This window comes from Pseudochaenichthys georgianus, chromosome 3, assembly GCF_902827115.2.
Source record: "Pseudochaenichthys georgianus chromosome 3, fPseGeo1.2, whole genome shotgun sequence".
NCBI lineage: Eukaryota > Metazoa > Chordata > Actinopteri > Perciformes > Channichthyidae > Pseudochaenichthys > Pseudochaenichthys georgianus.
In genome coordinates, this window is record NC_047505.1 from 26,404,365 (window position 1) to 26,420,674 (window position 16,310).

At 41.6% G+C, this 16,310-nt stretch overlaps 1 protein-coding gene across 2 annotated transcripts; it reads left to right on the top strand.

The window, feature by feature from the left end:
- The first annotated feature begins 644 nt into the window (after positions 1 to 644).
- leo1 (LEO1 homolog, Paf1/RNA polymerase II complex component) lies at positions 645 to 14,539 on the top strand. 2 transcript variants are annotated; one of them, XM_034104476.1, is made up of 14 exons: positions 645 to 752; positions 1,898 to 2,040; positions 4,052 to 4,488; positions 4,720 to 4,928; positions 5,149 to 5,253; positions 5,382 to 5,476; positions 10,010 to 10,152; positions 10,440 to 10,524; positions 10,880 to 10,974; positions 11,075 to 11,209; positions 12,161 to 12,296; positions 13,453 to 13,645; positions 13,727 to 13,824; positions 14,118 to 14,539. In XM_034104476.1, the coding sequence occupies exons 1-14, from the start codon at positions 695 to 697 to the stop codon at positions 14,343 to 14,345; spliced, it is 2,160 nt and encodes a 719-aa protein (XP_033960367.1). In that variant the 5' UTR covers positions 645 to 694; the 3' UTR covers positions 14,346 to 14,539. The 2 variants fall into 2 exon arrangements, with proteins under 2 accessions (XP_033960367.1, XP_033960376.1); XM_034104485.1 differs by having other exon boundaries at positions 1,901 to 2,040.
- The last annotated feature ends 1,771 nt before the right edge of the window (positions 14,540 to 16,310 follow it).

The window sequence follows — 16,310 nt, forward strand, 5'->3', positions numbered from 1 at the left end:
CACAAATACAACTTTTTAATCTAGTCCTGACTTTGCAAATATTTCACAAATGAAATATAGATGTACTTTATTATACTTTGAAATGCAATAGGCCTACATGATTTGCCTTTCGTCTATTAGGCCTACACATTCATAAACGTTTTAGCAGCTTCATTATTTTCAATCAAATAATGGTATAGCCTACCATCCTCATAAGGTTTGAAATGTTAAGAATTTAGTTTGACTGTTAAATTGTTTTCTCAGTTTCTTTGCATAGGCCTACGTCTTTGTTGCTGACAATACCCTTTTCGTAATAAACTGTATTATTTTTAGTATAAGTGATAGGAACGTGAAGGAAACTGAGGAGAAAAATCTGAAATGTTCTTCAAACAAGATAGATAGCATTATAAAGCTGGGAAAACAAGATATAGCATTATACAGCTGGGAAATATATATATAAAAAAACTGAAATATATTGTTTAAATATGAAATGTTTGCATGTATTGGAGGATTACATGTTGAGAGAGAACAGCAGAGCCTCAGAGTTTACTGTGGTGTGGACCCTTGATGTTTAAGTGTGTACCCCCTTCTTGTGGCTGACTTCGCTCACTACACAAACATGTCCGCCGCGGATTGAACTCGGAAACAAAACCATCCCTGAGCCGGGCGATCATTTCCTGTTAGGTCACATTGTTGCTGCCACAGTTTGGAAGAAATGGCGGACATGGATGATTTGTTCGGGAGTGATGGGGACAGCGACAATGAGCAGCGAGGTAAAACTGTCTCTCAGTCGGTGAAAATAGTATTTATTGATTAATCTAGTGTATAGCGATGTCGAGTGTTTCCCGATGCTAACCATGTTAACATTTGCTCTGCCCGAACATTACCCCGGTGTAACGGTGTCGGTATCTAATATTATTTAAAAGCTAGCTATATGAGAAACGAGTCAACGTTTATTCTTTAGTTTGCATTAAAAAGGTAGCTCTCTGTATTTGTATGAACCCGCTTATTTAGCTGTGCTGCAACAACAGTGCAGTTTGTATCTCCAGCACATGCTCTCATCAGCCAAACAACACTTAGCGTTGTTAGTTTGGCTAGTGGAAAAACAAGCGAGTGAAAAAACGCTCTAACTGCTTAAATCATGTATTAAGATTTTATTTATTCAATTCCAAAATGTAAACACTACAAAGGTTAAAAATAACCTAGTACTTATTTCACAGACATAATCAGAATAGGCCTACCTGTATTAGTCCCACAGAAGGGAACTTTACATTGTTATGGCAAAACAAGAGGCAATCTAAATAAGAGGCATACATAACATATTAAAGATGGAAATTAAATTAAATTCCAATTTACAAAAGTACCGTTCCAGGTTATCCAGTAACAGTATTTTAAAAAAAAAAACATAATAAATACGTTTAGTAGTATCAACCAAATCACATGCAATATTACAAACACATGTTGCAGAGGAGGGAGCGAAACGGCAAGGTAGCTGCGTAATGTCTTTTTTTTTTTTTTTTACATGTCTCCTAGTTTACTCCATTGAGTGTTGACAAGAAACACGTGTAGACGAAATATGTGTTTTATTTTTGATGTTTTGAGTTTTCATTTTTGTTGTTGTAAGGCTTTTATTCTGTATTTAAGTTCTTGGCATTGACAGTACTCTGCATGTATTTATTTGTTCCTCTTGTTATGGTTGGTGTACCAAATACTAAGGCACATTTGTTTAAATCTTAAACACTAGGCATACTTGGCAATAAACATTATTCTGGTTTTGATTCTGATATGTACACCTGTACCATTTTTAATAGCGTCTATTGGTGTTGATATTGACATAGAACTGTGCGAGAGCAATTAGGATGAGCTACACTCTGTCCCAGAATAAATAATGAATGTTCATTGCTTTATTGTGTTTCAGCAGTGTCTGGCTCTGGCTCCGGTTCAGACTCGGAGCAGGAGAGACCCCGATCCGCCAGTAACGCCTCGGGCAGCGGCAGTGAGAGGGAACGGGACGATGAGGATGAGGACGGCCGGGAGACAGGAAAAGCCAGCATTAATAAGGTGTGTGTTTGAAGATTGACACTCTTTGTGGATTTACTCTGACCCCTGTCCAATAATCACTCAAACATTTACTATCATTTAATAATATGTTTAGAATAGCTAATAAATCTAACAGCCCGACGACATTAACAGTGAGTTCAACTTTTCTGTCTGACGTTCTTTTATCGAGTCTGGTTTTTATATCTGAGACATTAGACCGTAACTACTTGGAAAAAGGTTTAATTGCGCTTGTTTTGACCAATATGCAATTGCGTTATTATTCAACATATTTGAGTGATCTTTTTTGCATAATTATTCTCGTTTTTTATATTAAAATGTAATGGTTTGATTTTTTTAAATGGAGAACTGTTCCAAACAAATACATTCTTGTAAGTGTGCGGAATATAGTTTGTAGCCTGGGACATCTTTGCAGCAAAATGTAGTGTATTTTGAATCAAATAATAAAGCTCCTGCAATTTGGTTATTTTACAAGTCATATTGCAACTTTGACAAAATTCTGATTTATTGTTCAGCCCTAACTTGACTGCTTATTATCAAAAGAGTAGGGGAAAATATGAAATCCTGAATAATACATTACATGTCATATGTATTGCATGTATAATCACAGAAATCTAAATAAAGTGTGTAAGCTAATTAGGAAAAGGTTAAAAGCAGACACACTTGGAGATTCTGCTGACCATAGAATTAAAACCCTAACTATGGACTGATAATAAATACTGTTTTTTACATTATGTCTACCCCACCTTCTGACACCAGGGGTCAGCCATCATGGATAAAGTTCTACCCTACTAGAACCACTGATTCATTTATAATCCTGAGAGGCTTCTCAATACTCAAATTTCCCCTCCTCGACTCCCCTCCTCGACTCCCCTCCTCGATACTTAGACCCGCCCACAGGAGATGCGAGCGGAGGACCGAGGAGGGGAACCGAGGAGAGAGGAGGGGAAGCAGCAGACGTTTAAAGAAATGAGAACTCCTCTCCTCTGAGCGGTCATATTAAAGCGACGTCCGTTCATTATTACGTGGCAACAGCTGCATCATCTGTCAAGTGTTTTGTCATATTTTATAATCTCTGCTGGATCAGCTGAACATTGTTCCCCCACATATTGACTTTGAATTCATTGAGAGTGCGGTATAATGAGACAATACCAGGCTACAGATGCGGACACACAGACACAAATATATTTATATAAATATATGCAATTTAAAGTATGAGAGCACTCTCATAATAACGTAACACAATCAGAGACTGGATATATCCCCCCCCCCCCCCTCTCTCTCTCGTCGCTGAAATGGGGAATTGAAATTACGGGCCAAACGTTGTATTTGCAAGTATTAAAAGTAAGGACATCAAACCAACTGAGACCCGTCTGTCCGCCGCATCTACGCACTGTACCACACACACCTACACACTGTACCACACACACACCTACAGCTCCTAAAGCATAATCAGGCTACAGCCGTTGTGTATTTTATTATGTGAAGCACTAAATGGTTTTAGAAAAATATCGACTCTTTGTTTGTAGATATCTACTAAACTAAAGCAAATAAAGAGAGTAGGCCTGTTATACTGAGTGATATATATTTTACACACTGCTCTGCTTTCTGCACCTCACAGCTGTTATCACTGTAAACATCGCGTTGCGATGAGAGCAGGTTCTAAAATAATATCCAGGGGTTGCATGCAGAGCTGTCATTGGCTGAGATAAGTCCGGCCGTGCGTCACGCCTCCACCTTTCCCGGAAATGCATCTGCGGAGGAGCCGTGGAGGAACCATCAGTGTATCCTCGGTTATAGCTCCTCCAGAGAGCCTCCTCGACGCTCGATCCTCGGTCCTCGGTGTGCATTTAGAGAAATGAGACGTCCTTCAAAATGGCGCGCTGAAATTCATTTCCGGGTCACTACCGGAGGACCGAGGAGTCGAGGAGTCGAGGAGGGGAAATTTGAGTATTGAGAAGCCTCTATTGTGTTCTCCTCTCTCATCTAACTTAACTTTATTTCAACCTAATAGGAGCTGTTTGGAGACGACAGTGAGGACGAGCAGCGCAGTCAGCACAGTCTTCGCAGTCAGCACAGTCCTCGCAGTCAGCACAGTCCTCGCAGTCAGCACAGTCCTCGCAGTCAGCACAGTCCTCGCAGTCAGCACAGTCCTCGCAGCGGCAGCGACAACCAGTCTGAGCGCTCAGGGAACCAGTCAGAGGCCAGCATGCACTCAAACCAGGGGGATCACTCTGAAGCAGAGCAGCACAGCGGCGCAGAGCAGCACAGCGGCGCAGAGCAGCACAGCGGCGCAGAGCAGCACAGCGGCTCAGAGCGCGGCCGTCGGGACGAGGATGAAGACGAGGAGGAGAGGGGCCACCAGTCGGACAGAGGAAGCCCGGCTGGCAGCGCGATGTCTGGAGGGGGAAGCCCTCGCTCCGAGAGGGGCAGTGCCCGTTCAGACAGAAGGTAAGCCATAAGGATTTGCTTCATTGTTAAACTGAAATAACATGACATGATGCCAGAGGGGACCCCAACTAAAACACAGTACTTTAGTTAAGTATAACAATGCCAAGTTATTATGTGACCTTTTAACACTGTCTAAGAGCATGTACTTGTGTTTATTCATCTATCAAAAGTCCATCCTGTGTAGTCAGAAGACCTGATTTTAATTTCATCCAAATGTATGTTTATATCCAGTGTGCACAGCGAACCTGGGACTCCGCAGTCAGCGCCAGGCACACCTCACAGTGATGGAGAAGCTTCTGCCAGGGAGAACCAGTCAGAGGATGAGAAGTGGGAAGGAGGGGTTAAGAGCGACCAGTCGGAGGACGAGGGGGAGAAACGTCATTACTCTGAAGAAGAAAGAGAGAACTCTGATGACGAGGGGCCGAGGAGCAGGAAGTCAGGTACTACTCGAGTCCAGTGTCAAAGAACGAGCCGATATTGTACAGGGACTGGACCTCAAGCCAGACATCTGTGTTGATCTTGTAAAGTTAATCTTAGGACTCTAAGAATAATAAGAGATTCATCTTGCTCTTTTTCATGGGGTAATAATGCTTTTTACAAACTAAATCTGATGTGTGCAAATGAAATTGCTTTACCACCAGTTTTGCTTTTATTTTTCAGGTTCTCCTAAGAGCAGTGATAGCGAAGATGATTTTCTAAGACAGAAGCCCAAAGCAAAAATCGCCTCTGACTCAGATTCAGACAGTGATGTTGGAACAAAAAAAGGTTAGAAATCGCTTGGAAAAATAAATGAAATTTTTCCTGAAAGATTTATTGGTATTAATTGCAGCTGAAGGATGCATTTGTGTTGCTCTCATGTACTTTAAAGTAGTTATCTAACTTACTTTTGACAGTAAAGAAGACTGCAGCAGATGACCTGTTTGGAGAGGCTGATGACATTTCTTCAGACAGCGATGCAGAGAAGCCTCCGACCCCGGGTCAGCCCCTGGTACGTCCATCCCCCTGCTCTCTGTCTCAGACACTTCACTAGGCCTGTCACGATAATTAATTTTGTTGGACGATACATTTTCCCGGAAATTATTGCGATAAACGATAATATTGTCGGCACCGTTGTAAGACCATTTTAGACCACGGACATAATGATAATATATAATGATAATTAGGGTTGGGTACCGAGAACCGGTTCCGGTTCGGAACCGGTTCCAACATTTCGATTCCAACGGCATCATTTAGAAATGTGAATTTCGGTTCCGCTTTTCGATTCCTGAGGAAATGTTTCTCGCCGCTCTCCGTAGCCTACTGCATGACTGCAGCGGGGCGGGACATTTCCTACAGTGTAACCTGAGACCAGGGCCGGCCCGTTGCACTGGCGTTATAGATGTTCGCCTAGGGCGCCAGATCTGTGGAGGCGCTGCGCTGCCAGCTCTGGGAGAAAATGTTTTGACCGTTGGTGCTCATCCTAATTTTCAGCCTTGATGTAACAACATTCATAATTAAGTAAATGTAACACCCTTTTCACCCCGGCTACACGTTTCATTTGCCCTGTACGATGGGCGCTGCAAGTGATTAAAATGGGGGATGTTGGCTTATCTGGCAACCGCAGCTCACAGCCAAAGTGCGAGGGAGCTAGGGAGAAAGGGAGGGCGCTGTTGTTATTAGCATCTGGTGCTAGCTGCTCTGACGGATATAAGAAGAAGATGTTTCTACAATGATGTGGAGGGAGAGTCCTCTCCAGTCATACTGAGAGGCTGATAACTACAGCTCAGTGAGGTAAAGGACTCTGAGGGTTTAAATAGTTCACTTTAGTCTAAGTTATCTCAGTGGGTCTCAAACGTTTTGATCACAATTTATGTAAACACATATTTCCAAGGCACTCTTTTATAATGATTGGGATAAAACAGGTTTGAAATCATTCCAATGTATACTATAGGACAGTAAACCAGACACATCGTTTTAAACTGGAGAGATAAAAACATATGCATAAATAAAATAGTAAAATAAGATATGAATGAACAACACAAATAAAATGCGTTACATGTAGGCTATTTGTTATTTAATTATTAAAATGTAAACCGATCTTTTTCATATGGGTGTTTAGAGTTGTACCCCCTAGATCTAGTCTCTAGTAATTCTGCGTGTGCACCAGATTGAAGCATTTTACTTCAAAATGTTCAAACATTTCTTCCCGGTATGCCTGAGAAGGCAGATATGCTTGTTTTTCTCAACAAGAACTGTTTTTAAAAGTTGGACTGTTGCACTGTTGTAGCTTCAGTGGTTCTCAGGTTAAAGTTACATAGCAGTGAATATAAACAGACTGATTAATGTGAATATTACTTTAAACTAACCTGTGTAAAAGTTTCTCGAATAAATGTAATTTTTTTGGTGGAAGAAGCATGTATCATTTTTTTACCCTGCCCCTCAAAGAATCGGAATCGAGAACCGTTAAGAACCGGAATCGAAAAGTAGAATCGGAATCGGAATCGGAATCGTGGAAATTCAAACGATACCCAACCCTAATGATAATTCAAGTACATACTTTCAAACATAACTTTGTATCGAACATTGCAAATGAAATGTGAAATAATATTAAAATATATAAATTATATATAATAAATAAAACAAATACATTTAATTATAACAAATTAATTAAAATCCGCATTACCGGTAGAGGGAGCGGGAGCGAGAGCACTGCCTTCACCTAGCTGGGTAAAATAAAGAAGCTTAACAGTATACGCAAGACGTTAGCCGAGCGGCTGCTGCTAACGATCAAGCGAGATCAAGTCAAATAACACACATGTTTAAGACCAGATAACTAGCTTCTAAAGAAGAGAACAGCACAGAGCCGTAGTTACAGCAGTAACCATGGCCAGGGCTCACACGGCATATAACCGTAGTTATAGTAGTAACTATGGCCAGTACTTACACGGCTTATAACCGTAGTTACAGTCGTAACTATGGCCAGAACTTACACAGCATAGAGCCGTAGTTACAGTAGTAACTCTGGCCAGTACTTGCACGGCTTGGAACCGTAGTTACAGTAGTAACTATGGCCAGTACTTACACAGCATAGAGCCGTAGTTACGGTATTGACTATGGCCAGTACTTGCACGGCTTGGAACCGTAGTTACAGTATTAACTATGGCCAGTACTTACACAGCCTAGAGCCGTAGTTACGGTATTGACTATGGCCAGTACTTACACGGCTTGGAACCGTAGTTACAGTAGTAATTATGGCCAGTACTTACGGCTTAGAACCTTAGTTACAATAGTAACTGTGGCCGGTGCCTAAAAGTGTCAGCCAAACGGCTGCCCACTAGACAATATAATATTGGGAGGATGAAATCCTCCTTAATGGCCATACATGCAGAGCACACGGCACACACAGTGAAGATTGTTCTCTGCATATCGTCCTAGTGCTAGGAGTCTAGTACTAGGAGCAGTAAATACCACGATATAGCGCTACTGCAACCATACCATGCGTTTACCGGGAGCGGAAGCGAGAGCACTGCCCTCACCGGATGAGTTAAATAATGAGGTGCAAGGTGTTAGCCAAGCGGCTGCTGCTAACAATCAAGCAACCAAGTCAGAACACAATGTTAAGACCAGATAATTAGCTTCTAAGAAAGAGAACAGCCCGCATAGAACCGTAGGCCATGGTTACAGTAGTAACCGCACATGCAGAGCACACAGCACCCGCAGTGAAGATGTTCTCTGCATATCATCCTAGTGCTAGGAGTCTAGTACTAGGAGCAGTAATACAACGATCTAGCGCTACTGCAATCAAACCCTATGTTACCGGGAGCGGGAGCACTGCCCTGAGTTAATAGTTAAGCTCAACAGCAAGGTGTTAGCCAAGCGGCTGCTGCTAACAATCAAGCGACCAAGTCAGAACACAAATGTTAAGACCAGATAATAGCTTCTAAGAAATAGAAAGTACTTACCTTACTCTCTGCATCTAAATGAAAAACGGGTTTAAAGTATGACACTCTGGGCTTTCCATACTAAATCGAATGAGGGACGCAGCCAAAGCTGGGACTCAAATGCTAATGATAGCTTGGGCACAACGCCACAAGCAGAACTTTCAAAAGAGCATAAGGGCAACTTTATGGGAGAGGAAGCGGGAACACTGTCGTCACCAGAAAGTCTAAGCCAAACAAAAAATAAGACGGCAATCAGGACAACTTGGCTGGGAGAGGGTGCGGGAACACAGCCATCACCAGCAACAAGCTGACACAAACCTGTCTGTCGAGGCTCTGCACAGCCGACCACAGCTCCTGGAGGACGCGTTAACGACCCGTAGCTCCGACTGTCAGTCGCGAAGCTGCACGCGGCCAGCTGCTTGCAGAGAAATCCCTCAGATCAAACGTTCAAACCTGAACGCTGTAGGCTACAAAAATGTAGCCACGGTACCCTCGCGCAGCGAGAAGATGAAAGGAACAGATCCTCTGACGACACCTGATATAGCCGGTGTCACGTGGGTCACAGGTGACTTTGTTGTTATTGGTACTCGAGCTGCGCATGCGCACGATGGACATATCCAGTGCTTAAAGCACCGCCTCTGGCGGTCAGTAGGGACGAAATAGAACAACAGTTAAGTGTACAGTCCACTGTCCATACAAAGACCCAGATGCGTCAACAGGCCATATCCAAATCTGTATTTCAAAGATTTCGAGCAAGGTCCAACAACATGTTTGCATTGTCGGGCAAATGCATCTTTGATTGCAAACTGTAGGGAAGGTGGGGGGTCTCCAGCTGCCGTGTTTGCTCCCAGCTGGGAAAACGGAATGGGGTGGTTGTGTTTCAGGTGCAGTTTAAGGTTGGTCGTATTGCTAGCTTTTGTTGCTACCTTTTTTAAAACAAATGCGACACACCGCCCGGCTCATTCAAGTCCATAGGTTTGCCTCGTTGAAATATTCCCACACCGGAGATGTGGTATTAGGTTTTGCAACCACTTCCATTTAACTTCAAATTCCCCTCGAGTAAGTCACACGTTGTCTCCTGCTTGTCTCTATATTATTCATTTGGCTGCTACACTGCTGCACGCAGAGTGTCCTGACCTGGCTGTGTCATGGGCTGTATGTGAGCCCCGCCCCTCACAGCGCGCCGGGCTGGCAGACACAGTCCGCCTGGCTAAAATGCTGGTCACATCCTTATGTAAACAAACACGCATGTAAACGGCAATTTATCGAGTTCAGAAAAGTTATCGAGTCCATTTTTATTTATCGTACGATAAGTCAATTTATTGATTATCGCGACAGGCCTACACTTCACCCTAATTTGCTCCTGTGGGTATTGTCCACAGTATTCAATGTTACATGTCTAATATGTTATATGTAATGTAAAGCACTTTGAGCATCTGGAAAATAGCAAAAATAAATGTAATGAATTATTATTATTATTAATTATAAGAGTTCCCAAATCTATTTTTATCTGAGCTTCTCTGCAAGCCTCTCTGAGGTGATCCCCATAATTACGTGTATTTTGAAATGTTCTCTTCCCTTCCCTCTCTTTGTGTGTCCAGGATGATGGGATGGACGGGGATCATCCAGAAGAGGAGCATGCCCCCGAAACCCGCATCGAAGTAGAGATCCCAAAAGTCAGCACAGACCTGGGATCTGACCTTTACTTTGTCAAGCTGCCCAACTTCCTGTCTGTGGAGCCCAGGTCAGAACCATGGCACTGTCAATATATACAACATGCATGTTGTACCCGATGAGCTCTCAAGTACTTTAAAATGAAGAGAGTACAAAAAAGTAAATGCACATTTTTAGACCCTTTTAATTGATGCCTAGGATCATTTAACTCTGTGCTTGCGAGTAAGAGATTTGCAAGAGCTTACACTTTCTGTGAAGTGTTCACCCAAATGTGTTGGGGATTGATGAGCAGGATATCGTCTGCCTTACTTAAAGGTCTTCCACTCATTTTGATTTTCTATGAATTACCCTTTATAGACCCTTTGATCCTCAGTACTATGAGGATGAATTTGAGGATGAAGAAATGCTGGATGAGGAGGGAAGGACCAGGCTGAAGCTGAAGGTATGTAGTCCACACCTGCTTGTATATACATTTATCTGTAGTTGTCTGAAATAATTGAAATAAATTGTGCAATAGGGCAGACTTTTTTTAAAAGCACTTTTGATGTTGCTGCTCATTTCCCTATAATGCTTGTATTCTATCTATGGGGTTCATATGTGATGGATTTTATTTCAGTTTACTCTTTTGCTTAATCCTTAATGATTATTTTAAGCTTATAAATAATACCTTATTTATTGCCAAACTGTTTTTGACTTTGTTTAATGTATTTAGTTTTCTCTATACAAGGCTTCTAGAAATAATTGGAAACAAGGCTCATGTTCTTTTGAAGAGAGTGACCAGAGTTTCTCTCCAACAGGTGGAGAACACAATTCGCTGGAGAGCCAGGAAAGACGAAGAGGGAAATGAAATACGAGACAGCAATGCACGCATTGTCAAATGGTCCGATGGCAGGTGTGTATTATGTGGAGCTGGATGTGTGAGAGGTTGCTACACTGTGTACAGGACGTACTCTCCTCTTCCATGGTTTTAAAACGTCTCCTTCTTTCCACAGCATGTCCCTCCATCTTGGGAATGAAGTGTTCGATGTTTACAAGGCTCCTCTCCAGGGGGACCACAACCACTTGTTCATCCGACAGGGTACAGGACTGCAGGGACAGGCTGTGTTCAAAACCAAACTCACATTCAGGTAACACAGAAACATGCCACTGTTGTTATTAGTGACAGGCTGCTATTAAGAATTGAGTCTCACACAAAGAGAAGTTCTCCCTTGAGGCAAAAGCTATAGGTTGCTAGAGATACTCCTCTTCTATCTGGCTCCCTGACATGCAAATATGGCCCACGGTGCCTCTAACTCAAAACAACAACAATAGCCTTCATTCAAGCTCCTTTCAGGAATGTAGTCTATGCTGCAAGATCAGGGTCACCTTGTGCAAGCTGCCCAGATTTCTCCCAATAAGAAGTGTGTAAGCCTCTTAGCGGCCCCCGAGTACACCTGGATGTTCTGTCTCCTCTGAACACATAGGACCAGCAGTACACGGGCCAAAGCTGCTTTCATGACGCTCCGCCCTGCCAGACAGGACATGACCATATGTTCTGGTTGTGTAATATCATCAGAGCAGAGTTTTCTATTAAGGATTAGAGCTGAATGTGCTCTAGAACTTGGTGATGTGACATTCCTTTAAAGATTCAATTTCACAAATTAAAAAGTAGGTTTCAAAGTAACACTTTTTAAGATGTTAAAATAACTCTTATATGACAGGAGAGCTGATCATTTAGGAATAGTTGGAAATCAAGTAAGATTGAGCCATTTCTATTAGAAAATGACAAACTTTCACAAAGATTATGACATTTAGATTTGTTCAAAAATACTTTCATGCATTTGAGTGCTGACATGTTTTTGGTATATAAATGGTAATTGCCTCTTTATTCAGTTCTCCCAATGTTTAATGAATAGGATTTAATTACTTTCATTTAATAAAATGTTTATTTTTCCTCCAAATTACCAACAAAATCAATATAAATATGAATATTAATAAAGCTGTGAAAACTGCCCACTTAATGTTTAAGGTAATACTTTTAAAGAGAAAGCACTGTGGAATGCATTAAATGTAACATTATGTATATTTTCTATATCCAGGCCCCACTCCACAGACAGCGCCACCCACAGGAAGATGACTCTGTCTCTGGCTGACCGCTGCTCCAAGACCCAGAAGATCAGAATCCTTCCCATGGCTGGACGAGATCCAGAGTCCCATCGTAATGAAATGATTAAGGTAACGCACCCTCTCCTCCCCCCTGTTTGAGAATGATTTTGTTCTCGCAGGAACCAAACACGTGGCGTGAGGCCAGTTGCGGACAGGCACTGTGCTCAATTACATAAAGACTTAACCTGACGTCCTTACATAATGGGGTCACACAGTGGTCAGTGAAATGGAAAAAGTGTCAGCATGTCTGGAGGGGGCTGGTTTTGTATCTACTGTCAACACCAAACAAACACTGCTGATAGCTTCGTTTATAGTTTCACCGTGCTCAGCGCTCATCTGGGGAAGAATCACTGTACAAGCATCGCGCACCTGCTGTTATTGCTGTTAGGCGCAACCACTAAAAAACATGTCTCACATGCAAGATTTGGCTGATCTTGGGGCAGACTTGAAAGGGTTAGGGCAGCTCCAGTCTGAAAAGAATGGTTAAAGGCTCCCATTGCTGTGTGGATTGACACGGCAGCAGTTCAGATGCACTTACAGCTTATTTCTGTTCCATTAATAGTTTAATTTCAGAGTTGGATGCACCTCATGAGCTTCCAATATGTGGAGTTTGACTTTAGACTCAAGACATTTAACTGTAATCACACTCTCTTTTCTTTACCTTTACTGCCTAACCTGTACAGTTAAAAGGGATTAGTTAATTAATATGCATAGAAAATTGCTTTGCTACAACATCCATGTTTCTTCAATATTAAACTAATAAGTAGGGTAATGTGTTCAAGGAGGTAGATAAACCAAAACCATAAATACGAGAGAACTGAACAGCTTGTTCCATACTGAAATATCAAATATATTCTGACTATATAATCTGTACAGGGATCTTAAAAAACCTTATCAAAACCTGACACTTGTATAACTATAACACTACTTAAAATATGATCAAATTAAAAATGTAAGTCATTTGATAGTGCATATAAATAAATGTTGCAGCCCAGAAATCAGGACTCCCTGGAAGAAGAGATCTTGTATCTCAATGGGACATTCCTGGATAAATAAAGGATAAATAAAAAATAAAAAATGAGGTGTTGAGCCTGCTCAAAATATGTTTTGATTTAATAGGTTCAATCTAGTTGAAAAGTTATGCTCTCACATTACCAGCTAGAAACTAAATGTCAAACTTGAAGCCAGTGCTTAAAATGATTCCCCCTGGTGTCTCTCCTGTCAGAAAGAGGAGGAGCGGCTGCGAGCGTCCATCCGCAGAGAGTCGCAGCAGAGGAGGATGAGGGAGAAGCAGCACGCCAGAGGCCTGAGCAGCAGCTACCTGGAGCCCGACCGCTACGATGACGACGAGGAGGGCGACGAGACCATCAGTCTGGCAGCCATCAAGAGCAAATTCAAGGGAGGCGGAGGTCTCAGAGGTGAGGGAGGATATTTTATTATTTCTCACAAGATTTTTATGAAGGCCTATTGAACATCCTCAATGGTTTCCCCCAATTCAGAGGAGCGAGCCAGGATCTACTCCTCAGACAGTGATGAAGGCTCCGATGATGACAAGGCCCAGAGGCTGATGAAGGCCAAGAAGCTAGACAGCGATGAGGTGGGTGTTGTGTCCTGCTGCACAGACAGGGGGCAGTGTAATGCAGTTTACTTTAGAGCTTAAAAAAGACATTTGTCCGTCTTCAGTGAACCGAACAGGACAAGAAATACTAGTCCTTCTGAATAACGTGCACTTAAAGATGCACTCATTTATCTTCAGAATAACAACACTTGTGGTTCTTCCCGAAAACAAAACGCAACTGTAACATAACAAACTGAACGTACTGAGAAACTGTACAACATGTCTGCTAGTGTCAGCATGAGAGTCATCTCTTCTCTTCTGTTTTTGAGCAGGAGGGCGAGGGATCCAGTAAGAGGAAGGCAGACGACGACGGCGAAGAAGAAGTGGCTACCAAAAAAGCCAAGAAATATGTTATCAGCGATGAAGAAGATGAGGACGAGGACGAGGAGGAGGCGGCGGCAGCGGTGGAGGCAGTAGTAGTAGTAGAAGAAGAAGAAGAAGAAGAAGAAGAAGAAGAGGTGGAAGAAGAAGAGGTGGAGGAAGAAGAGGATGACGAATGATTTTTTTATTTTGTATCATTCCACTGTATTATCAGTGCTCAGCCCACATGGCATATAAACAGCCATATTTTGTTTTGTATATTTTCTTAAGATCTGTGTGTGGGAGAGTGTGTTTGTTTGGGTGTCTGCTTGTTTATGTTATGTACAGCAGAGGTGCGAAATAAAGAAATGGTTGTCTTATGTAACCAAAGTTTCCCGGTGCCTCTGGTTTTTACCATTATGATTAATATGTATGAATCACACTGATTTGAAATGTAATGCTTAATCCAGTTTCCAAACAAAGAGGTGATTTGAGGTTAAATTGGGTTTAAAGCTTTACGGCATCGCCTGCTACTAATTTAAGACAACATAAAGTAAACCTTTATTAATCCCCGCGGGGAAATTCAGATGTCAGAGTAGCAATACAATTAAAACGGGAAGGGACAGGTAGGAGTTCACACAAGGGTAATAAGGTAGAAGATTGTCAATCAAAGAGAGCAACAGAGTAGAGATCCCTCTCCCAGGATGTATACATTTACAACTTAGGTATCCCAAATGCTTGAAAACGCATGTGTCTATTAATAAGAAGACGATCAATCGAGGTGGATGTCAACAATCCTTTGGGTGCCAACAAATAACTGGGGAGGGGAGTTGGTTGACACATCAACTCTACTGGATTGAAATAACCAACTCAACCCACCTATATATATATATATATATATATTCAAATATATTACACAGTAGTCATGTATTAATTAGCACAATTTTCAAATAAATTCTGTCGATTGAAGCTGGAAACATTTCTAACGAATCTAAGTTGATAAGAAAAAATCCCAATAACTTATTTCCATATCAACCTTGAAATATACCCTTCCCATTTCCTCTTATGATAAGCAATCTGAGGCTTCTGTTTTAAGGGATGAGCTGCCAACACAATAACTGAAACCCTCTGGAGAGCTGTTTTTTTTTTAAGTATCAAGAATAATTTACCTACATTGGATTGATTTTTCCAACTTATAACTTAACTTATGAGGAAATATAACTCACGCCCTTTGTATGTTTTTCTGTATGTGGCCAGAAGTTTGGACAACCATGCTCTAGAGAATGGGGGATTTGGGAATTTAAGACGAAGGAGCTGTAGTGAAGAGAAGATCTTCCTCTACCAGCCTGCTAGCTAGGCAGGAAAGGAAAGGGAGGCATTAGAGGCCCGGCAGGAATTACCGGTCTTATTAAAACATGTTGACATTGATATCCTCTAATGTAATTACTCATCTCGATCTCCTCACTCTGCAAACATCAACAACAATTTCACAGATTGCTGCATAGTGATATTTATATCAGTCAATTCTCCAAAACATTTTTATTTTATTCTTTTTATCAGGATATTCACAACAGCCTTATACAAATTCCAACAATAAACACCATGGACCATAACCATAATGCCTATCATCAACAATAAGTTGGTGCTTTGAACCAACTGCTAATGTTAGCATGCTTACAAGTTGAAGTTAAGCAGACAAAGGCCACCTTGTTACCATCTTGCTAAGTTAGCTAATTAGCACCAGAGCCATTAGCACTATGGTATATTACTAACCATATTGACTAACGACCATGTGGCGATTATGTCAACAAATTGATAACTTAAATATTTTGCATATTATGTATTGTGGCTTGTTGATATCATTGCTTTCTCTATTTAAAAACTCAATAGGCTGTTTTATTGGAATTATTACCCAACTGTAGAAGTAGGTTAAATGTCGTTTTGGCCTTGTAATTCAGCCACACCCTGTATCAAATCCGTAGCCAATAGTTTGTTGACATACTTTGATATGATTGTTGAACATTTAAAAATGGTCATTGGAGGATTGTCAAAAAGCATTTTATTACATGTGTGCGTCATTGTTGTTCTAAAAGAAAGTCGGGTTAGGTGAGGTATTGTCACTTAATCTCTTCTGAGCCATCGAGTGAGAGGGGAATGTAGAGAAC

Bases quoted from the DNA above. Each gene is read 5' to 3' on its own strand.
- leo1 (XM_034104476.1), top strand. From the start codon at position 695: ATGGCGGACATGGATGATTTGTTCGGGAGTGATGGGGACAGCGACAAT. The intron at 2,041-4,051 runs GTGTGTGTTTGA...TCAACCTAATAG, and splicing joins GAAAAGCCAGCATTAATAAG to GAGCTGTTTGGAGACGACAG. The intron at 10,153-10,439 runs GTCAGAACCATG...TACCCTTTATAG, and splicing joins TTCCTGTCTGTGGAGCCCAG to ACCCTTTGATCCTCAGTACT.